The sequence below is a fragment of the Schistocerca piceifrons genome, chromosome 2 (genome assembly GCF_021461385.2).
Source record: "Schistocerca piceifrons isolate TAMUIC-IGC-003096 chromosome 2, iqSchPice1.1, whole genome shotgun sequence".
NCBI lineage: Eukaryota > Metazoa > Arthropoda > Insecta > Orthoptera > Acrididae > Schistocerca > Schistocerca piceifrons.
In genome coordinates, this window is record NC_060139.1 from 609,577,212 (window position 1) to 609,601,070 (window position 23,859).

Here is a 23,859-nt window from a genome sequence, read left to right on the forward strand (position 1 = left end):
CTTCATACAGTATCTTATCTCCCATCTCATCTTCATCTACATCCTCTTCCATTTCCATAACATTACCCTCAAGTACATATCCTTGTATAGAGCCTCTACACACTCCTTCCACCTTTCTGCTTTCTGTTCTTTGCTTAAGACTGGTTTTCCATCTGAGCTCTTGATATTCATACAGGTGGGTCTCTTTTCTTCAAGGGTCTGTTTAATTTTCCTGTAGGTGGCATCTACCTTTCCTCTAGTGATATGTGCTTCTAAATCCTTACATTTGTCCTCTAGCCATTACTGATTAGCCATTTTGCACTTCCTGTCAATCTCATTTTATAGACATTTGTATTCCCATTCACCTGCTTCATTTATTGCATTTTTATATTTTCTCCTTTCATCAATGAAACTCAATATCTCTTGTGTTACCCAAGGGTTTGTAATAAGCCTTGTCTTTTAGGCTACTTGATCCTCTGCTGACTTCACTATTTCATCTCTCAAAGCTACTCATTCTTCTTCTACTGTATTCCTTTTCCTTGTTCTCGTCAATTGTTCCCTGATGCTTCCTCTTAATCTCTCTGAAAACCCTGGTTCTTTCAGTTTATCCAGTCCCATCTCCTCAAATTCCTACATTTTTGCAGTTTTATCAGTTTTAATCTACAGTTCATAACCAATTAATTGTGGTCAGAGTCCACATCTGCCCCTGAAAATGTTGCAAAATTTAAAATCTAATTCCAAAATCTCTGTCTTATCATTATATAAACAATCTGAAACATTCTGATATCTCCAGGTCTCTTCTACATATTCTTTCAAAATTCTTAAACCAAATGGTAGTGATGATTAAATTATGCTCTGTGCAAAATTCTACCAGGTGGCATCTTCTTGCATTCCTTTCCCCCAGCCGATATTCACATAATATTTTTCCTTCTCTTCCTTTTCCTACTATCAAATTTCTCCAGTCCCCCATTCCTATTAAATTTTCATTTCCTTTAAGTATCTGAATAATTTATTTTATCTCATCATACATTTCTTCAATCTCTTCATCATCTGCGGAGCAATAATAGTTGGCTTGTAAACTCGCAATACTGTGGTGTGTGTGTGTGTGTGTGCGTGTGCACTTTGTATCTATCTTGGCTACAATAATGCATTCACTGTGCTGTTCATAGTAGCTTATCCAAGTTCTTATTTTTTTATTTATTATTAAACCTATTCCTGCATTACCCCTGTTTGATATTGTATTTATAACCCTATAGTCACCTGACCAGAAGTCCTGTTCCTCCTGCCACCAAACTTCACTTACTTCCAATATATCTAATTCTAAACTATCCATTTCTCTTTTTAAATTTTCTAACGTACCCGCCTGATTAAGGGATCTGACGTTCCACACTTAAAACAGTAGAACACCAGTTTCGTTGCTTCTATTTTTCAATACTCTTTTGTAATTGTGATCTATCGTAAACTTAGAAGTTACTTTATTATTGGCCTCCCTGTATCCAAGCAAAAGCTGTTCTAATTTTTTATTTCTTCCCTTTTGTCCCCCTTTTTTGTTCACAGACTTTATTTAGTAAAAAACACTTAGGTCATTTACGGGTAGTGGTGCACTTCAGAAGCTTATACTTAATAATTTGTGATGCAATACAGTACGTATTTGTTGTGCTAAACTTTGCAACTAACCAATGGAAACCACAAGACCAGTATATAAAATAATTAATCTTACCTCAATGTAAGCACGTAATTGTCTAACGCAATGCAAAAAAATACTACCTGCCAGACACAAAACTCAAACCCTGAGCCCCATGCTTGAAAGTTGCAAATGTAGGCCTAGAACCTTCTTGGGTTGGGATGGTCAACGATGACAAACTGATAGGCTACACTGCTCCACATGCAGTGAAGTACATCTGGTGACGTTATGTGTTCAAAATTTGTCATCCACTTTTGGGGTATTTCCTGACATTTGCGGCCCCTTGTCTCATGTATTAAATTACTTGGCTCAGCATCATCTACATTGCTATAGGGTTTTTTAAAACGTATATACATGCATACTGCCCCCCCCCCCCCCCCAAAAGAAAAAGAAAAAAAAAGAAAAAAAAGAAAAAGAAAATGTTTAGTATGTTGAACAGCGAGGCAAACTGATTGGTTTTCAAGAAGAAACCCATATTCGGGAATGAATGGCTTGTGCACAGGAGAGTGTTAAAGCCTGAGAATGAATGGTTCTGACAGTTTGTTCCGATTATTTGTGGTGTTGTAATATGGAAGATATGCAATCCTTTAGCCAGCTGTGTACTACTTGGACAACCTGAGCCTAATGACATTTCTGTGCATGCACTACATTCCTCCATATGGACCTTGTGACATCCTAGTGCAAACATTATGTGATCTGCCACTGCAGTAACATTGTTAACAGCTGTGGGACATGTATCAGTACACAGCTGTGGAAATCACCAACATTGTGCTTTCATATAGAAAAGTGGATTGCAATGGGAGAGCTGCTGCAAGACTGTATGTGAAACATTTTCCAAACACATATACCTACATTCGTGCCCATCAAGAGATGCCCCAGAGAAGCCATAAAGTAGGATGTAAGTATTCTCTGCATGAAATGTGTTTGTTCAGTAGCATTTGGTTCTTGGTACTTGCAAATACTATCCCCAGTCTACTGTTTGCCTTTGATAAGTGCCAAAACATGATGCGGTTCATCCATGCTCAGCTCGAAGACTATGGTTGGAGAAGGAAGTGCTGACAGTGTTCAAAGAGGACCCAGCCACCAGCACTCGGCACTGGCACACGTGCTGCACATGGATAAAAGAGCCATGTGACATCTTGTCCATGAACCCTGGTTCCATCCGTATCATCTGCAGAGGGTCCAGGCATTACGGGAGGAGGACTGCCCTTAAGGGGTACAGTTTTCGTAGTGGTATTTACAACAATGCATACCTCAGCCACAATTCCTGAGCTTGATGTTATTCATGGATGAATGCACATTTACTAGAGGCAACATATTAAACTTACACAACATGCACATTTTTGGCATATGAAAATCCACTTACATAGATGATTAAAAATCGCCAACACAGGATTGGTATCAACATCTGGGTTGGGATAATTGGTGGCTATGTCATTGGGCCACATCTACTGCCAAACACACTAACAGGACCAACCTACCTCACATTTATTAGAGAAGTTTTGCCTGCCCTATTGCATGTAGTGCCCCAAAATGTTCAGATGGACGTGAGACTGCAACATGATGGAGCTTCAGCACACTTTGATGTCAAATTGCTGAATGACCTCCACGTTGCATATCCCGATTGGTGTATCAGTAGAGGTGGACCAGTTCAATGGCCAGCAGAGTCTCCAGATCTGACACCTCTCAGCTCTTTTCTGTGGGGTAGTATGAAGAGTATGGTGTATGGCACACCTGCAGCACCAGTGGAGGACCTTGTTGCTCGAGTCCATGGAGTGACTGAAGTACTTTAAAGATAGCCGCACCTATTGGCTCATGTGCGTGAGCCTCAGCACCACCGATGTAGGCTCTACATTGAAGTAGGAGCTTCAGACAAATTCTGACTGTCCAAATTATGTTCATTTCGTAATGATATGGTACATGAGTTTATCCATTTGAAAGGAAAAATGTACACTCACAATGTAACTTCTTCAAGAATCCATATAAAGAAAAAAAGCTTCAAAGATTAATTTGACATTCAATTATATTGTTATGCAGTATGTATCATCATCACAAAAACAAAACTTGATTGATGTCACCACAATTTCTGTGCCAACCAAGGAATTTTCACTCTGCCTTCAAACTGTTCATTTTTTAGAGGCTGATGGCATCAAATGTAGCCAAAAAGATAATGTGGGGCAGTGGACAGGAATATTTCTCAAGTGAATCAAAAGTCCAATCTATGCAGCTTTATTGGGGTTTGTTGCACCAATTAACACAGTGATAGGCTTTTTTACAATATGAGGCACTCCATCTCTCCTCCTCTCTCCCTCATTCCCGTAAAGTATAAGTATGGCAATGTATACATGGTGTTTCTTTTAATTTGAGGCATCTAAATATCACAAAAATGATCCATCATATGAAAACAATGCTCTACATGAGAAATTAATATTAGTAAAGGGGACATCCATCTGAGCTGCAATTGGACACCTTCTAATACCACTCCTCCTCTGTGGGCAGGTTCAACCTTGTATTTTAAGATGGGAACCTGCCCCCTGCCCCCAATATTTTTATTGCATATCCAGCTTCTAAGCCAAAAAATATGTACAGTTACCTCAGACCTGTGTTTACATTCACGGTAGGTGGTACTGTAATTGACAAATATTGAGTGTTCCCGTTTTTGCAATTAAGAATTGATGCATTTGATTCTACTTTTCATTTGTGTTGTAAATGTAAACCTCTGTGTTCTAATAATTGATATTTATGTTCAAAATGTACTTTAGTATTGCAAATTTGATTGTACAGTACAATATAGGTAGCTGTTTCACTATCTTGTTAGAAACTATCTTAAGCATGATCCAGGTCTGTTCCCATTGGGATGCTTGATATTGGGGAGTCTTGTTGCCTCACCATTTGTCACTCGTTTCATGGACATTTGACCTGATTAAAATGGTTGTGATTTGTATTCTGTCGGTAGCCGCATAGTAGCCAGCACAATATTTATGGCAGCTGGATGGAAACACATGCCAAAATCAGTCACCCTGACGGCAGTATTTCAGGATGGCCACTAAAATCAAGCATTCTTTGTTTGGTCACTCACTACAACCACAGGACAGAAAACTACATTGCCATATGAGTAGCTTGCTTGCCACAAATGTCAATGTCTAGTCATATTATGTTTATTGTACAAGGGATAGACAAAATAAAGTGAACACCTGTACTTACTTGGGAATGGTTTGTTAATAATGGGTTGGACACCCATTTTCCCATAACACAGCTGTAATTCTTCTTGAAATACTGGCATATGATGATTGTATAGTCTCCAGTGGAATAATATGCCACTCTTCGATCAGAACCTCTTCTAAATCCTGTAGTGATGAGGGAGGCAGAAATCTACTCCGGAGTCTGTGCTCCAATACCGCCCACGAGAGTTTGATAATGTTCCAGTGCTGGCCGGGTAAGAGACTACAGTTCAGTTGTATGCTCCTCATTCTGTCCTGACTATATGAATGCGTGCATTATCGTCCTGAAATATGGTATCATGTTTGGGAACAACATTTGAATCATGGGGTCCACCTGATCACCTAACATGTTCCCATAATTGTTGGCTGTAACATGGCCTTTGAGAGTAATGATGGGACCAGCAGAATACCATGATATGAATACCCACACCATCACACTTCCACCTCCATGCTTAACTGTTGGAATCAAGCAATCAAAATTGTAGGCTTCGCTTGGCATTCTCCAGACATAAACCCAGCCAGATGTTGGAAATAATGAAAATGTTGGCTTGTTGGACCATATGATGTGTTTCCACTGATGTTGTCCAGGATTTATGCTCCTGACATCCTATTTTATGCTCCTTTGCATTGGTTGTTGTCACTAATGGTTTTGATATAGCAGCTCATCCATGAATATTTGCTTTATGGAGTTCTCAGCGGATGGTGTTGATAGATACGGGGTCCCAAAGTTGGCTATTGAGCTCTGCTGTCACTTTAGTCACTGTAGTTTTGTATTGTTTTGACACAATTCATGTTAGCACACAACAATCTCTGTCATTTAGTTTTGATTTGCATCCACTATCACATTTACGTGATGATGTCTTTCCACATTTTGTCTGGGCTGTCATGACTGTTGAAGCAGCTGATCTTGAAACATTCAATAAGTTGGCTATCTTGGTTACTGATGCTCCCGCTAATCGGGCCCCCACAATCTGCTCTCTTTGGAACTCTGTTAGGTCTTTCATTGCACATTGACCTTGGCCTCTGAATGCAAATAAGAAGTGTGCACTACTTGTAAACAACCTCCACTGATGCCTAGTCTGTTTTGAACATGCACAGTACAGTGTGACTCATGCCTTACCTGCGTTGCTGATCATCAGACACAACCATCCCATTACTACCTCTGTTCTCCCTATCCTCTGCACAATCACATTTGCAACACTCAAGTAACGTTTGAAAATCTGTATTAGCCACTGAAACACCAAGTTTTACATTTACATCCTAAATTAAATGTAGAATCAAGTGTGTTGGTTCTTAATTGCAACAACAAACAGGCGCTCTGGATATTTGCTATCACAAAAGGGAAACAATGGTTTGAGTAAACCATAAGTATTTTTTGGCATAGAATCTGAATATGCAATAAAAATGTGGGGGAGGGGTGGAGTTCCCATTTGAAAATAAAACATAGACCTGCTGATGCAAGACGGGTGGTTAGGAGATATCCAGCTGTAGCACAGACAGATGCTCCCTGTCATCCAGAAATCCAGAACAGATTTTTTTTTTTTCACTGCAACATTTTCGATATATTTGGTTATCTCAAGTTAAAACAAGCATCCTATATATGGTACGATATAGGAACTGGAGGCCTTTGATGATTTGTTTTCTTACCTTTCGAATGTTTCCAGCTAAATCTAGATAATATTGTTCACCCTTTTTCAGAGGCTCTTGTGGTAAGGAATCCAGATTTGGTTGTGGAAATGCTTTAGGATCTGGAAAGTAATGACATCCGTAAGGTGACCACTGCTTGCCTGTTGGCCTTTCAAAGTGCACCTTATGGGTGTTTTTGTGCTGGAAAAAAACAAAAGTTTGTTACTGTTGATACAAGTAACAATTTATCCTTTAAAACACAAGTTGACTAAATTATGATTAGATATAAGAAGGAATGAAGGAAAGGTTTAGGAGTGGACTTAAAATTCAGGGTGAAAGGAAATCAATGACAAGCTTCACTGATGACATTGATATCTTCAATTAATATGAAGAACAATTACAGGAACTGTTGACTCAAATCAACAGTCTAATGAGCCCAGAATATGGACTGAGAGTAAATCAACAAAAGATGAGGATAATGACAAGGGGCAGAAATGGGATTAGTGATAGCTTAACATAAAACTTGAGGACCACATAGTAGATAAAGTGAAGAACATCTGCTATCTTGGAAAAAAAAACACAAGGGAGATGAAGCTAATAGGAGATAAAAAGCAAAGTAACACAGTCAAAGAGAGCAAAAGGAGCCTGCTAGTATCAGACAAAGGCATTAATCTGAGAGAAAAAGATTCAGAGAATATGTGTCAGGAGCTTAACATGATTCAGAAGGTAATATGGTCTCTGTGAAAACCAGAAAAGAAAGAATCAGAATTTTTGAGGTAAGGTTTACAGAAGTGTGCTACATATTCAGTGGATGGATAAGATAAGAAATTAGGTTCTTTACAGAATCAGTGAGGAAAGGAAGAAGGGACAGGAGGTTTGACATGCGTTAAGACATCCAGGGGTGGGAACAACTTCCATGGTACTTGAGGGAGCTGGAGAGGTCGAAAATTGCAGAGGAAGACAGAGACTGGAATATATTAAACAAAATAACTGAAGGTGTTGGGTGTAAGTCCTACTTTTAGACGAAGATAGAAGCATAGGAGAGGAAATCATGATAACTCACATATACCCAGTTAGATAATTGAAAACCCAAGACAAAGCAAAAAATAAATGGCTTGTATTTAATAAAAGTGAATATATTACTCATGCTACTAGTGAAACATACTCAAAATCTGCAACAATGTAACACAATTTTCTTCCATGTTAAACAAGCTGCTAGTTTTAATTAAGAATTTATCTACAGATGGGAATGATAGTCCAGAATAAGCAATTTCAGTTTAAACTGAAAATATGTTTTGTGAACTACATGCAAACTTTGTTATTGGGCAAATAATCACAGATTTTTGTGGTTGCATATTCAATCATTTTGTCAGCCACTGACAGTCTTAATGATGAGACAAAATGTATTTTTTTCTTCTAATGTAGCAGCAGTGGATATTATTCTTCTTCTCAATTTGTGATGGACTATTTATGACAAATTTCATTAGCAAATATCTATCTTGCTAAGTACTATGCAATTGTGGATGAATATCAAAAGTTATTCGCACTGTTTACTTTCATGCAATAGTTGCTTTCTTTTTAAATGATTAGTTACAGCAGAAAACTGTGACGTAGAACATTAACAAGTGGAATATCTATTAAGATTATGTTTTCCAAAACTACCAGTAATCCAAAGGACAAATATTATTGATGAATGAAAATTTCATCCATAAAAAATTGCAACTGTTGATAAATGTAAATAAACAGTTTGTAGCTTGTTGCACTATTCACCAACAATCAGTAACTGCTGTGGTGTTCACAAGATCCAGTATGGATACTAAATAAAAAGGCTGTTACATTTTTTATTATCTAACACCTGCAACATTGGATAAATAATCATATAAATAGTACTGTCAGTCTAAAAAAAAGCCTCTGGAACCCAAAATGTCATCCTTCTCGTAAGAATGAACATAGATTACAATTTTGTTCTAAAGCAATAAATCAACTTGCTTTTTACATCCTGCTTGCACATTTAAATACCAATTATCAGTTTGATGCAATAATAAGCTTGAAATAACAGATATTAACGAACCTTCTTCTTATCTTTGTGACGGGTGCTGCTGTCTTTACTACTTGTCCCACTCTCGTTCTTTTCCCGTTTCTTCTCATTCTTTATTTCCTTCTCACGGACAGTCTTTGTGTACTTTGACTTTGCCCTTGATACTGGGCAGTTGTCCAGAATAGAGAGAATTTCATTTAGATCTTTCCGTAAAGCAATATCTCTTGCTGTCTCATTTTGCTGAAACAAATTTGCTAATAAGACTTAATACAAATATGTGAATGACAAGGAAAAACCTTTTGCATTATAATATGATCCATGAATAAAAATGATTAAAATTTCTTTTATTGACATTATACCTTATTTTTAAGACTTTTGTCACAACCAGCCTCCAACAATATTCTTGTAAGTTTTCTGCGACCCATAGCTGCAGCAATGTGCAATGCAGTGTCACCATTCTGCAAATAGCATGTCAAAATTCATATGATTTCTTAACAGCTCAATATGGGTGATGGTGTTTACGTAATAATTGCTTTAAAATTTCAAAGAAAATTTTAATTAAGGAATGCAAATATGTTTTGTTGTTGTCTACATAATAGTTAACAATAGTTTTGAAGATAAATGTGACTAGTTTCACTATGAATGTTAATACATGCTAGTGAGCAACTGAACTGGAGTACCTTCTAGTTGTATTTTGCACTCGTTTTACTGTGCTTGCTGGCACTGACTTATTGGACATGCACCTCACGAGAAATTAAAAGGAATGGGAGCCATGGTGATTTGTTAACATTCAGTATCCGCTCAGATTCACAGTAGTTGATAGCAACAAAGCTCAAGGTACACACACAGCCCCCTCTCAATAACAATCCAGATGTGCACTATATGACTGACACCAGGAGTCCTCTGAACCAAATGTGCACCAACAAATAATACATGCATCGAATTACTCTGGCTTCATGTGTTAACACTGTCCCCAGTGTCACTGCAAAGAAACAGGAGCACATTTTCTGCCTGTAGGTCTGGTCGACGTCAGAACCACCATCTTGCTGCATCAATAACCTCCCCATTCTCCAGGGACTGTTCCCCACAGAGAAGATCCTTTGTTGGGCCAAACAGATGGAAATTGGGACAATTGCAGGAGTCTCAGCTGTGTGTTTCTGTGCAGCACATAGGAGATCGGACAGGTTTGCGCAACCTTGTTGTGATGACAAACGCCTCACCCAACAACTCCCAGTGCTTTTGTTCATTGCCACGTCTGCTAGACATTCTGCAAGCACATATGAATGTTTGTGATGCTCTGGTTTTCTGCCAAAAGAAACTCAAAGGCAGCTTTCTGTTGGAACACACCTCTGTTACAGATGCCATTTTGAAGGCTAAGTATAGTGCCGCCACCTATTGGAACTTCATGAAACTATAGGGGCTGAAGCAGGAATATTCCACAATATCCCACAGCAAATTCAGTATTTTTTCAACTGAAAAAAAGTGTTACATTACTTATTGAGTGCCCCTTATATCTTTCTTGCAAAGGTATAACTACTGGACTCTATCTTGCACTTAAGGGGAATTTCTTCACCTTATATGTTTAAAAGTGTGCTTCTACAAACAACTGCTGTAACTCTAGTGATGTTTTGACTATGGAATGGTGGAGTCTTTCTGCAGATGCCAAGTTCTGTTGTCTGTGAAGTGTGATTCGCATAGGTAATTACTTGGAATGGTGGCTTCTGTATGGCACCAGAAAAGATTCAGCTTGTTCTGGGTGCCCAGATGTCATTGCCCTTCTTGAATTGGAAAATAAACTACTGCCCTGCAGCCCACATACGTATTGTTATATGGTCTCTAAGTTGACATGTTGACCTGCTGAATGCTTAACTTTGGAGATGGTCTGTCTCTGTGTTTAGTGTGAGCATTCAATTATGCATCAATGACCTTCCTTGTGGAGGCAGATATTTTTGAAATGTATAACTAGTAATGAGATATGTGGCCAATGACTGCCTTTGCTAAATGATTAAATTTCTGTCAGAGTTACCCTGTTAATAATACATACTGACAATTATTAATACTCCTATATTTTAGCAGCTCAGCTAATTAATGGATAAGATACAATTCAGTTTCTTATGTAAGCCAGGTTGTCATTAGTAAGTATGTACTGTTTCAGACTTCATAAAGTTAAACAAAATGTGGATGAAGATGTTAATAAAGTATGTCTGTAGCTTACTTTGTTTTAGATGAGTAGCCATTTCATGCCTTGTATCCATTTGCAGCCTGTGAAATATTTATATGCCAAAATTACGAAATTTGGAGACATATGTGGAAAATGAAGGTAGGATAGAGTGAGAAAGGACAGACAATTTGAGACAGAGCACAAGCTCATTTGGAGGAGGACAAGGGAAAGAATTGGCTTGGTATTTTTGTATGCACATTGTCACACTCGTGATATTTTTAAGTGCAAAGCAAGCAGAATTTAATTTTTTTGGCAACTGGTCATTGTACCACAATTACCCATAAAAAGTTTTTTATGTAATTAAAGTGGGACACCAAATACAGCAATGCCAGCAATAGGAACAGCCATAATAGCTGCAACTTACCTTGTTTTGATCTGAAACATGGCACTGGGCACTAATAAGAATTCTTGTTACTCCAGCATGTCCATACCTGGCACTTGTGTGAAGTGGTGTATCACCATACTGTGGAAACAGAACAGCGTGCAGACAAGTATTTGAAATTTTTTTAAAAATGGCTTAATGTTACATGAAATGGTTATATACATTGGCAAAAATGTAATAAATATAAACAAAAGGGGACTTTTTACTATGAAGTTTTTGACTGTTTCCAAGTGCGTGAAGGTGCAGAGTGAATCATCAATAGTTATTTAACTGTCGGAAACTAATTTTGGATTAATGTGAACGCTATGCCATAATCCATAAAAGAGAAGATTCTGTACTACCTGGCAAGGAGCAATACCTGCACAGCAGTTGATACAAAATGACAAAATGATCCAAATATGTAATTGGGAAATGATCATCAAACTGGATTTCAGTCAAATAAAGATACTCATACAATTGACTTGGACTTATCAAAAGGCAACAGAGATGAACACACATACAGGGTGATCAGAAACAGACTGAAGAGTTTGTAAGAGTGTCACAGAATAGGTTGGGCTGTGAAATAATTTTTAAGAAAAAAATTTGATATGTTGCACTGCTTCTGAGTCAACTGACATTGAAGTTAGCCAATCAGGCCATTGCACACACAAATTCAAATGGCACACCAGAGGCAGTGTCATAGAATGTGTTCTTAGTTTGATTTCCTAAAACCAAACAAGAGGCCAATATAAAAATTGGACATGGGATTGCAGTAAGGATCGAACCCAAGCCAAAGGCTGAGCAACCCCATGTGTTATTCACTGTAAGAACAATGGACACTAATTGTATCTGGCTGGCCACTTGAGAGACCTGATTGGGTAACTTCAATGCTCATTTATTCAGAAATGGCACACTGTATTGAATTTTTTCTTGAGAAACATTTCTCAGCACAACCTACCCTGCAGCACACTTACTAGCTTTTCAGACTGTACCTGATCACCCTCTATATTATCCAAACAAAACTATAAACTTTTAAAGGCAATGGTTCCTTCAATAGTAAAAAAGAGGTAATGGTTGAAGGAAGCAAGACTGATCAGAAAAAAAAAGAAGTCACTCATGTCTCATTAAGGGGAAATCAATGACGACTTGTAAGCAACAGATAAATTTTAAAACCTGAAACACTGTAACTGATACATAGGATAGGTCAAAAGCTGTAGATGGGATATTTGGAGCCTGAGGTGTTATAGGTGGTCAAGAGGATAGCTGCCAAATAATAGGTGGTGAAGAACTCTTTTGTAACAGAAGCAAGAATTACATGAAAATAGAAAGCAACATAGGAAAATTAAGTGGCTAATAGTAGAGAAGAAGCAGCCAAGGAAGAAAAAGGACAGGAATTCACAAAATGTAAACAAAAAGAAATAATGTACAAAAAGGTATGCAGTAACTGGGTACAGAAGTGAACAGCAGGTAGCCAATAACATGAGTAATTACTGATAATTTGAGATCATGTGTGTGGTGGAAATCATATACATGCTTAAGACTGAGCTTTCATGTTTGAAGTTGCGTATTGGCTAGTATATGCCAAGGGCTGTCATGCACATGGCCTTCCTTCTGGTGGAGCACACATTAACTTACAAGAGAGGGTCATACTGATTTTTATGGCTGCTTGTGCAAGATGGACTAGGCACATTGGGAATGTTTGTGTAGAGGGCAGTAGTACCAGTGATAGGTTGCCACATGAGGCATAAGAGGGAGGTAGAAACACATATCAGATGGTCCAGAAAATAGGAAGTGTTTTTAATATAGGAATGTGAATGTAATGGTTGCAAGTGTTTCACCAATCACAAGAATGACTCATTAAGTTTGATACTTCAATGCCAACAATTACTTGATAATCAAGTAATAACAGTGAATTTTGTAACACAGTACACCGAATAATGAAAAAAGCTCTGAACGATGACGACTAAATTTAGATGATTCTGCAAACAATATAAAAGAAAGAAGAGAGACACAACAGATATTGTTATCTGAATAAACTCAAATAAATTTGAAATGTTGTGCCACAGACATTATATTACAAGCAATAGCACGTAGTTTAAATGACTGCAGTGAATGAATGAGCCTATGATAACTTTATGTTTAATTATGTTTAATATATCTTTGAAAGGCAAGACGTTTTACATTATTACATTCATGGCAGAAAGCATTACTTACATTATTTTGAAGGTCAGGGTTGCAGCCTGCTAAAAGCAACTCACGGCAACTTTGATTATGCCCATTTTGACAACAGAGGTGGAGAGCAGCAAATCCACCACAGTTTTTTAGATGAAGGTTGACTCCACGACATCGAGCCAGTGCTGCTACAGTACGGCTGTAGCCTTTCCAGCTAGCTTCATGTAAAGCTGTGTTGCCATGCTGCAAAAAGCATAAAACATATCACTTTCCATAGCTCTCTCAACAGGTATGGATACAACGGGAAGGGTGGAGGAGGAGGTCAACAGGCTCATGATCTCCCTCTTCCTCAAAGAAAATTTTAGTGAAAGTGTTTATATTTTTACATATATTTGTTTCCAGGTTTCTCATTTAACTTTTGGAGAATAAAGCAGCATGAAAAATAAATCTCAAAATGGCAAATAATTTTGGAGCATTACACGCTCTTTTCAACACAGGATACATTTCAATCACTTGTCTGTGTTGTCTAGCTCATGTAGATGGTCTTGTAGCCTGATTAGCTGCAGAAAACATTCCAACCAACTGAAGAAACCCATTAATAGGCTGATCGCACCTGTTTTGAACAATGAACCTAAGATGGTTTCTATGTCCATGGACTGAACCAATGATCTACATGAAGGAAAGACCTTTCACTAACAAGAAAACACAATGTGAAGATCGACTTTTTCCAAACAGAAGGTGAAAACAATTCAAAGAAGCAGTATTACCTATATTTAACAACCATATAGCTACACTCTGCAGACCTGTGTCCTTAGTCATTATACTGAATGAAACACTGGTAATGATGTGAGTGCACATTGATTTTATTTCATTTAAATTAAGACACTGTCTACATTGTGTGAGAATTTGTTACTGTTATAGCTATTAAATCAGTTGCATGAGACAATTACTTTTCCGATAATCAGACAAACTTTTCTTTTGTTTTTTTATGATGTATTTCTTGGAAGTAATGCTAAAGTGATCTACTAACAAGAGGACCTCCCCATCGCACCCCCCTCAAATTTAGTTATAAGTTGGGACAGTGGATAGGCCTTGAAAAACTGAACACAGATCAATCGAGGAAACAGGAGGAAGTTGTGTGGAACTATGAAAAAAATAAGCAAAATATACAAACTGAGTAGTCCATGCGCAAGATAGGCAACATCAAGGATAATGTGAGCTAAGGAGCACCGTGGTCCCGTGGTTAGCGTGAGCAGCTGCGGAACGAGAGGTTCTTGGTTCTAGTCTTCCCTCGAGTGAAAATTTTAATTTTTTATTTTCAGACAATTATTATCTGTCCGTCCGTCCATCCGACGTGAGGTAACTGCACCGTAGAATGGGGACGCTATACCTAAACAAACATCGAAACACACGACGTCAGTCGACTACAGCGCACAGAAGAGAGAGTATTCCTGCTAACGAGGGTCCCTGGCTGGCAGTTGACTGTTCGCTACTTTGGACGAGAGTGCATTAAATACGTGAGAAGTATTCTGTGGGCAATATGAATCCAGCATATATAGCTCGCGACTTCAATAACAAGGTTCCCATTGGAGAGGCACGTCCTTTCTACTAATCGCACGGTTTTGCGGTGCGGTCACAAAACACAGACACTAAACTTATTACAGTGAACAGAGACGTCAATGAATGAACGGACAGATCACAAATTTGCAAACATAAAGAAAGTAAACTTTTCACTCGAGGGAAGATTTGAACCAAGGACCTCTCGTTCCGCAGCTGCTCACGCTAACCATGGGACCACGGCGCTCCTTAGCTCACATTATCCTTGATGTTGCCTATCTTGCGCATGGACTACTCAGTTTGTATATTTTGCTTATTTTTTTCATAGTTCCACACGACTTCTTCTTGTTTCCTTGATTGATCTATGTTCAGTTTTTCAAGGCCTATCCACTGTGCCAACTTATAACTAAATCTGAGGGGGGTGTGATGGGGAGGTTCCCTTGTAAGTGCTGATATAAATAAACTGAGAGTGATATCAAGTTCTGTTTTGTGTGTGTGTGTGGGGGGGGGGGAGGTTGGGGGGGGGGGAAGGGGGGGGGGAAAGGAGGGGGGGGGGGGGAATAATCCTCCTCTGAATTCGAACTAGTTACAAGTTTGGAGTGGATCATATAGGGATGCATCTGGTTCCGGAGCAAAAGTTCGAAATATACCTTGCAAAGGTGGTAGGTGCTTTCTCAATTCTAGTTGCTACTTTTTTTCATCATTAGTCTACTGACTGAATTGATGTGGGCCACCATGAATTCCTCTGGTGCTACCCTCCTGATCTCAGAGTAGCACTTGTACCATACACCTTCAATTATTTGTTTGATATATACCAATCTGTATCTTCCCCTACAGTTTTAACCCTCTTTAGCTTCCTTTAGTATGATGCAAGTCGATCCCTGATGTCTTAACACATGTACTGTCATCCTATCTCTTTTTGAAGTCAGTGGCAGAGGCCCAAGGTGGATGGTCTCTAGAGTGGCAGGAATGAGTTGAAGCAGTGGGTTGTTGTCAAGATAATGACCAACAGTTGCTCATGGAAACATCATTCTTAGCCATAAATTTTATTGGAGAAAAAATTACACTGGTTGTCATGACGTTCTGTACTGGCAATGCTCCCATGGGCGTGTGCTTAAGACAGCGAATGCTGCGGCTCTGATGTAACAGGCGGCCAGCGTCCTTTTAGGATGCCAGCAACTGGGTAGGAAAGTTGACATGCAGAGACCACGGCACCATGTGTGCCATCTGGACGCAGTTCTGAAGCTCCAAGCTGGACACACTGGAAGGTGCAGAAAACTGCTGTGGTTCTTGTAGAGGAAGATTGCCCTTAGCAATGGCATCCACTCTTGCAAGGTGGCCTACTGACTGGAAGACACTAAGCCAAAAACAGTGGACACAGTACCAGCAGTAGGCCTATGATTGATGCATTTCAGATCTCTGGTGGCTGCTTGCAGGACAATGTCTCCCCAATGACTGACATAGACTTCCCCTCACAGATGATGCTGCCATACTGCATCTGGCTAAAAATTATCAGAACTGATAAAGCTTCAGGGCCTACTTGTTTTGCCAAAGCACCATTTACAATGACGTAAGCAAAACAAGCCTCTAGCTTGGAGGTGTAGAAATAGGCCTGTTGAAACCATTGTCACCCTGTCTCTCTGTTGTATTGACATTATTGAGTTGCTGACCTGTGCCTCAGCCTCCATGAGGATTCAACCAGTGGCATTGCTGCATCTTACATCACTGTGTTTTGCCTGCTCCCATGGTCTTTACCATAGCCATGGCAAGTTTGCTATTTTACACGTAGCGTTGAAAAATAGTGGCGGCTCTAAACAGTGCTTTCCATACATTTCTCTCTTCATCGATTCTGCAGAGAACCTCCTCATTCCTTATCTTATCAGTCCATCTAACCTACATCGTTTCTCTGTAGCACCACAACTCAAATGCTTGGATTCTCTTCCTTTCCTTTTGCTATTGTACAATGTTGTGCACTCCAAACATACATTCTCAGAAACTTCTTTCTCGCATAAAGGTCTATGTTTTATACTAGTAGGCTTGTTTTGGCCACAAATGGTCTTTTTACCTATGCTAGTCTTACTTCATCCCTCGTGGTTTTTTGCTTCCAAGGTAGCAGAATTCCTTAACATCACGTATTCTGGGTTAACCAGTTTTGATGTTAAGTCTGTCACTAATCTCACTTCTGCTAATCATCATCACCTTCACCTTTCTTTGGTTTATCCTCAGTCCGTATTCTGCAATCATTAGACTGTCTGTTCCATTCAATAGGTCCTGTAGTACATCCTCACTTTCACTGATGACAGCACAGTCATCAAGAACTTTTGTCATTGACATTCTTTCATCCTCAATTTTAATCCCATTCTTGAACCTTTCTTGTCTTTTAGTCATTGCTTCTTTGACATACAGTAAAGTGCAAAAGATACCATCCTTATCTTATATTCTTTCTAACCCAAGCCCTTTGTTTTTGTTTTTCCATTTTCCTGATTATTGTACAAACAGTTTTTACTTATTGCTTACTCCTGTTTTACACAGAATGTCAAACGCCTTGCACCATTTTCATTGTCAAAATGCTTGATCTGTGTCAACAAATCCTATGAAGACATCTTAATTTTCATTAGACCTAGCTTCCATTGCGAATCGCAATGTTAGAGCTGTCTGGTGCCTTTACATTTCCAAAAATGAAGCTGATTGTCATCTAACAGGTTCCTCAATTTACTTTCTTATACTTCTGCTTATTTTTGCCATGCACTTGCATCCAAGTTAAGCTGGATGTGTGAGGTTTCATGCAATTTTTTCCCTTGCTACTTTGGGAATGTGTGGATAATATTTTTTGTAAAGTCTGATGTTATGTTTGCAGTCTCATAGATCCTACATACCAATTTCTATGGTCATTTGGTTGCCTCTTCACCACAATGATTTCAGAAGTTCCAAAGGAATGTTTGACTTAATTGATTGCAAAGCTCTGTTAAATCCCGACTCTAATATTGGATTATCTATTTCTCCCCTACTGACTCCCATTTCCTCTTCTACCACACCACTGACAAGTTCTCCTCCCCCTACAGGCCTTCAGTCTACTCTTTCAACCTATCTGCTCTCCTACTGAATTTAAGAGTGGAATTCCCATTGTACTCTTAATGTTGACACCCTTGTTTCTGATTTCACCAATGGTTGTTTTAACTTTTCTATATGTGGAATCAATCCTTCGAACAATCATTATTCTTTTATTTCTTACAATTTTTCATGCAGCCATTTTGTGTTGTCTTTGCTGCACTACCTGTTTATTTAATTCCTAACTGACCGATTCCTGTCTTTCCCTGAACAGTTTTTTACTTCTTTTGCTTGTGAGTCAGTTGAAGTATTTCCTGTGTTACCCAATGATTATTCGACATTATTTTTCTTGTTCTTATGTTAGTCTGTCCTACTTCTGTGATGGCCGTTTCTAGTCGTTTTCTTTTCTCTTCATCTAAACTGCCTACTGTGGTATTTATTACTGCAGTATCTACATCCTTAGTGAACTTCAAATATAGCTCATGTTTCCTCAGTACTACAGTATCCTACATTTTCCACATCGATTCTTCTGGATGATTCTCTTAATCTTCAGCCTAATCTTCATCATTATTAAGTTGTGATTTGACGTTATATCAGCTCCTGGGCATTGGCAGATACATATGGGGGCCGAGCACGCTACCCCTTGCGAGGCCACCCGCATTGCCATCTGTGCTGTCCCTGCCAGTCAGCTTGCATGCTATTTGTTCATTTCTTTCATCAGTCGACTCTACTGAGTCGAGTGATTAAAAAGAGACTAATGGGAAAGATTCTTCAATACAAGCAAACGAAAATAAATGCCCTTAATAATCATGATTCTGTTATGGAAGTGCTGTTTGTTTGTCCTAGATCTAACTATCCTACTTTGCACGTGCTGTACAAAATATTTTCTAGTCCACCTGCATCTATTGCTACAGTGGAAAAAGTTTTTCAACATAGCGGCATACAAAGACATGGCTGAGGTCGACAATGGAGGAGGATCAACTTAATGGCTTAGCTCTGTTGAACACTCACTCTGACATTGATTGTCCTATTGACGATGTAATTAACCAATTTGCCAGGAAGAATAGGCACATAGAATTCATCATTTAAGGAAGAGAACCACAATTGTAACTTTCTTATATCTTAAGATGGCACTGTCTGGTATATGTGTAAAATCAGTTTAAATAAAACTTTCATAAACTTTGCATGTAACTTGATTATTTTTTATTACAGTAAAAGTAAATGTAGCTCAATACATCTTTAGTGCATCCTCCTTGAGGTTATTCTGTATCTGCCACTGCCCCTGGGTACAGCTTGTAATGCAATATCTCATTTCTGAATCTCTGTCTAACTATGATGTAATCCAGCTGGAATCTTCCCATGTCTTCAGTATTTTCCAAATATACCCTCCCCCCTCCTTCTTGTGAGTTTTAAACATTGTGTTCCCTGTTACTAGCCGAAACTTATTGCATAACTCAATTAATCTTTCTCCTCTCTCAGTACTATTTCCAAGCCCATATTCTCCTGTAACATTGTTCTCTGTTCCTTCCCCTACTACCACATCCCTATTCCCCATGATTATTAGATTTTCATCTCCCTTTACAACTGTTGATTTTGATGAGAACTGCCTCATGAGTGAACTGTTCACACTAACTCACTCTCTGCCCTACCTTCCTTTTCAGAATCAATCCTAGTCCCATTTTCTACTGTTGTTATTACTCAATATTCATCTGTCCATAAATCCTTATCTCCTTTCTGTTTCACTTCACTGGTCCCTACGATATCTGGACTAAGTCTTTGGAGTCCCCTTTTCATATTTTATAGCTTTTTACATTCCACACTCTGATTTGTAGAATGTTACCCTTCCATTGGTTATTCTAGTGGCTATCTAATGAAATGAGGATGTAGGTATTAGTGGACAATCAGAGGAAAAAGCTGTTTATCAAAAAAGGAATTGTTGTATAGTGGTCATAAGCTGACTACTTTATGCTTCCAACACAATGTCTTTGTCCTGCAGGTAGTTAACCACTGGCTCATAAGCAACTCTCTTCAGAAGACTATTTACAAATACCACAAGGGCATAGTGTGCTGTAGACCCAACACTGTATACAGTCTGTTACTCTGCTTGTTGTGTGGGGCACCAGTCATGTGCCCAACCAGTATGTGCACAGGAAACTGATGGCGTCGCTGTTAAGGAAACGATTACTGCCGTCATATCATATGGTTCTGAACACACTTGCCTGATGGATATTTAAGGTGAAGCACAGACTCCAGTAGCAGCATTCAACTGCTCAAGCAGTTCCAGGCTGGGAGCCGGCTACATTCATAACTCAGTAATCTGAACTCACTGAGGCCAGCCAGGATGCTGTGTGCTATACTGCACCATCTCTGCACTGCTTCACAGTACTCCACATGTCTTTATCCCCATTGATGCTGCTCAACAGCCACTTGGGATGAGAGTTTCCTTGGAATTGTTCCTGTTCTTCTCAAGTGATAACAAAAGATATTCAGTTGTTTTTAGAGCTAAACTTATTTGTGAACTTGGGCCATGAATAAAGTGTTCTTAGTTTCAACTTGGGAATCATCACTCACTACAACGTATCATCCAACACATGGGGTGATGATGAGATAAAACTAGGATTTAACAATGGTACTTGTTGGAACATACAAGATACTAGCATTGTTTGGTATTTTATATTTCCTTTAAGAGAAGAGTGAGTGAAAACATCCAAACATGCCACATGTTTGTCAGTGTGACATATGGACATTAGGTGTAGTTTGGGAAAACAATATTTTGCAAGCTTGCTTAATCAAACAAGGCTCAAGTACAGTTTTTCACAGGTATGCTAAGCACTTATTGACCATTTTCATTTTGATAAGTTGAAATCTTCTAAGTTATGCAGTCTTTGGTTGTCTCATTCCTTATGTGGCAAGGATCCTATACATACAAACAGTCCCAATAAAGGCCCCAGATACAGTCTTGTATGCTAATTCCTTCATGGGCGTGGATTAGCCAGTGACACTTCTCTTCTCCATTACTTGTTTCACATTTTTCTATCAGTAGTCATTTCAAGGAATGGTTATTGTTAATGTGAGTAGTTTTGAATGGAGTTATAGTCAAGTAATATCTAAGCTGGCCATCTGTTTACAGTCAATGTGCTACACCTGTTTACATTTGGAGTCAACTGTCAATGATATCAGCAAGTGCTAGCTACTGAAAATCAAAATCGTTACTTTTCATTTTCCTGTAAATATTTAAGAAGTTCATTTTAAGACTGCAGAATGAATAATTTTTGTTTCTACACTCTGGTCTTCGCAAACAAAACATATACTATTTATGTATTCAGACTGTCATTAAACAAAGCACAGATAGGCACTCTAATGCAAATCACAAAAATGCAGGAACTCAAGAAACCTCTTAAACAACTAATCAACATATCATTCTTAGAAGGGATTTTTCCAAATTGCTGAAAGCCAGAATTGATAAAATGAATACATAAAAAGGAAATGAAGAGAACCAGAAAATTATGGACCTGCACCTCTTCCACCAGCTATATCAAAAATATCTGAACAAGCTTATACATAGAGACTCACATTTCTGATGAAATTTTGATTAATACACAAGAACCAGCTTGGCTTCCAGAACAACAAATGCATCACAGATCTGGTAATAAAGGTTATTGAGAATGTCATTACCAGCTTGTACTCTAAATGTAAATGTGTAGGAGTATTTATGGGTCTGACAAAACTTTAATAGAAATTGGGAGTATATGGTATAAGAGAGACTGCAGGAAACTGGATACTATCATAACTGACAAATATGAGATGACATACAGAGATCATAAAAATGAGAAGAGAGAATATAAGATCTCAAGTGGGAACAGTACTTCTCTGTGCCACATGGATCAGTTCTTGGCCCACTGCTTTTCATTTTATACACAAATCACATCCCAGACATAATTAATCATGGCAGAATAGTTACTTATGCAGATGACTTAACTCTAATGTTCATGGATAAAGACACAGAAAATGCAAAAATAAAAGCCAACTCTGAAATAATTAATGCTATTCAAATATTTACTGAATTAATCTGCATAAAAACATTATAAAAACACACTGCCTAAATTTCAAACTAAGAAACCATCACAGTGAGATCACCAACAATTGCATAGATGAAAGCACAGCAGAAAACTCCAAGTGCACTAAATTCCTTGGAATAATAATCAATGAAAATGTAAACTGGAATAAACACATTGAATATATGTGGATGGTAAAATGGGTTCAAACCTACATGTACTGCACAAACTCAACTACCTAAAAGACACAAATAATATGAAAATGATATACTATGCACTTATCTATCCAACAGTAAGTTGTGGCATATTTTGTAGGGAGGCACCTCCAATACAAACATTAATAGAATATTCAAACTATAAAAAAGAGCAATAAGAATGATAGCCAATCTTAAATGGAGAGAATCCTGCAGTTCAGCATTTAAAGTTAATAAGATCCTAACACTTCCCAACAAATACGTATATGAGCTCCAGTGTGGACAAAATTCACATATGCTTCTGATACTGAAGATAAGAAGAGACAGCATAACCATGACACAAGAAACAAGGCCTCTTCCGTGGACACCTATACAACACTGTGAAATACAAAATAACACCATCATATGCAGGAACAAAAGCCCTAGAAGAACTACCTTCAAACTTGAGAGAGTTAAACAGTAAAAATATTTGCAAAAAAAACTCTCAAAACTTATTGATATGAAACTGTTGTTATAGTATTAATGATTTTATGTGGACTACAGTTAAACTGTAAGACAAAGTGCAATAGAACTACTGTATCAAAAAGAAATGTCAGTTACACATACAGGTACAATCAGCATAAATGATGTAAAGAAAAACAGTAATTTACCACGAAACAGGCTACAATATTATTGTAAAAAAATCATAATTTGCTAAATGCTTAGTAAGTAATGCATATTTATCAGTACATGTAATATAATATAGGCCTAGTTGTACCTGATGTATGCAGTGTTTCTGGTCTATGGAGCCAATAAACAAATAAAAATTTTGTAGGAAAATTGATCAGAAAACTTATGGAAGGAGTCCCTTTATAAGTTAGAATTTTTTGGTGATTCTGAAGGTTTCTATTTTAAAGATTTAATGCCTAACTATCTGAAATCTACTATACCACATTATCCTGATGATTGACATTGGCACCATGCTTGAGTAACTGTTTCACCACTTCCACATGACCATCAGCAGCAGCTCGCTGGAGAGCACTACAGCCCAACTGAAATGACACAATGTACTCTCTGACAAATTGTGTGATGTGTGTCAGTTTTAACATAATTTTAAATAAAATTTGAAAAATAATTCAGATAATAATAAATTTAAGAGAAGTAAACGGTTTACAATTTTTGATAGTTGTGATAACAAATAACTGTTTACTGGATGGGAAACATAATCATTAACATGCAAGCAAGTAAATTATTTGCAACATTAGACATTTAGAAGAAATACATGCTGCTGACAACTAAAGTGTCTCTCTCATAACATTTCATTTTCCCATTGAAATTGACTTCTGGTGTTAATGTTCCAATAGGTGGTTAATAACTGCGCTTGTCTACAGCAGCAAATATCTTCTGTGTATTACCTGATTTCACCACGGAAAACTTATTTTCAAATTGTGTTAATTATGATCTAACACTCCAATTGCTTAACACAGCATTTTCTTGGGAAGAAGTATCCTTGTGTAAGCTCTTTGTACCAATAATAGTACATACTGTGATATATATGTCTGATATATATATATATATGTGAGATATATGTCTGCTTGTGTCTGTATATGTGTGGATGGATATGTGTGTGTGTGTGTGTGTGTGTGTGTGTGTGTGTGTGTGTGTGTGTGTGTGTGCGCGAGTGTATACCTGCCTTTTTTTCCCCCTAAGGTAAGTCTTTCCGC

General features: G+C 38.1%; 1 protein-coding gene across 1 annotated transcript in view; it reads right to left on the reverse strand.

The window, feature by feature from the left end:
* Window positions 1-23,859, reverse strand: part of LOC124777426 (ankyrin repeat domain-containing protein 6) — a 709,541-nt gene that overhangs the window by 43,191 nt on the left and 642,491 nt on the right. The window contains exons 5-10 of the mRNA XM_047252825.1: window positions 23,086-23,187; window positions 13,345-13,545; window positions 11,134-11,232; window positions 8,908-9,006; window positions 8,582-8,788; window positions 6,532-6,711 (exon numbers count right to left, since the gene is read on the reverse strand). Of these exons, the coding sequence (XP_047108781.1) occupies window positions 6,532-6,711; window positions 8,582-8,788; window positions 8,908-9,006; window positions 11,134-11,232; window positions 13,345-13,545; window positions 23,086-23,187 (888 nt within the window). The remainder of the gene's footprint in view (window positions 1-6,531; window positions 6,712-8,581; window positions 8,789-8,907; window positions 9,007-11,133; window positions 11,233-13,344; window positions 13,546-23,085; window positions 23,188-23,859) is intronic.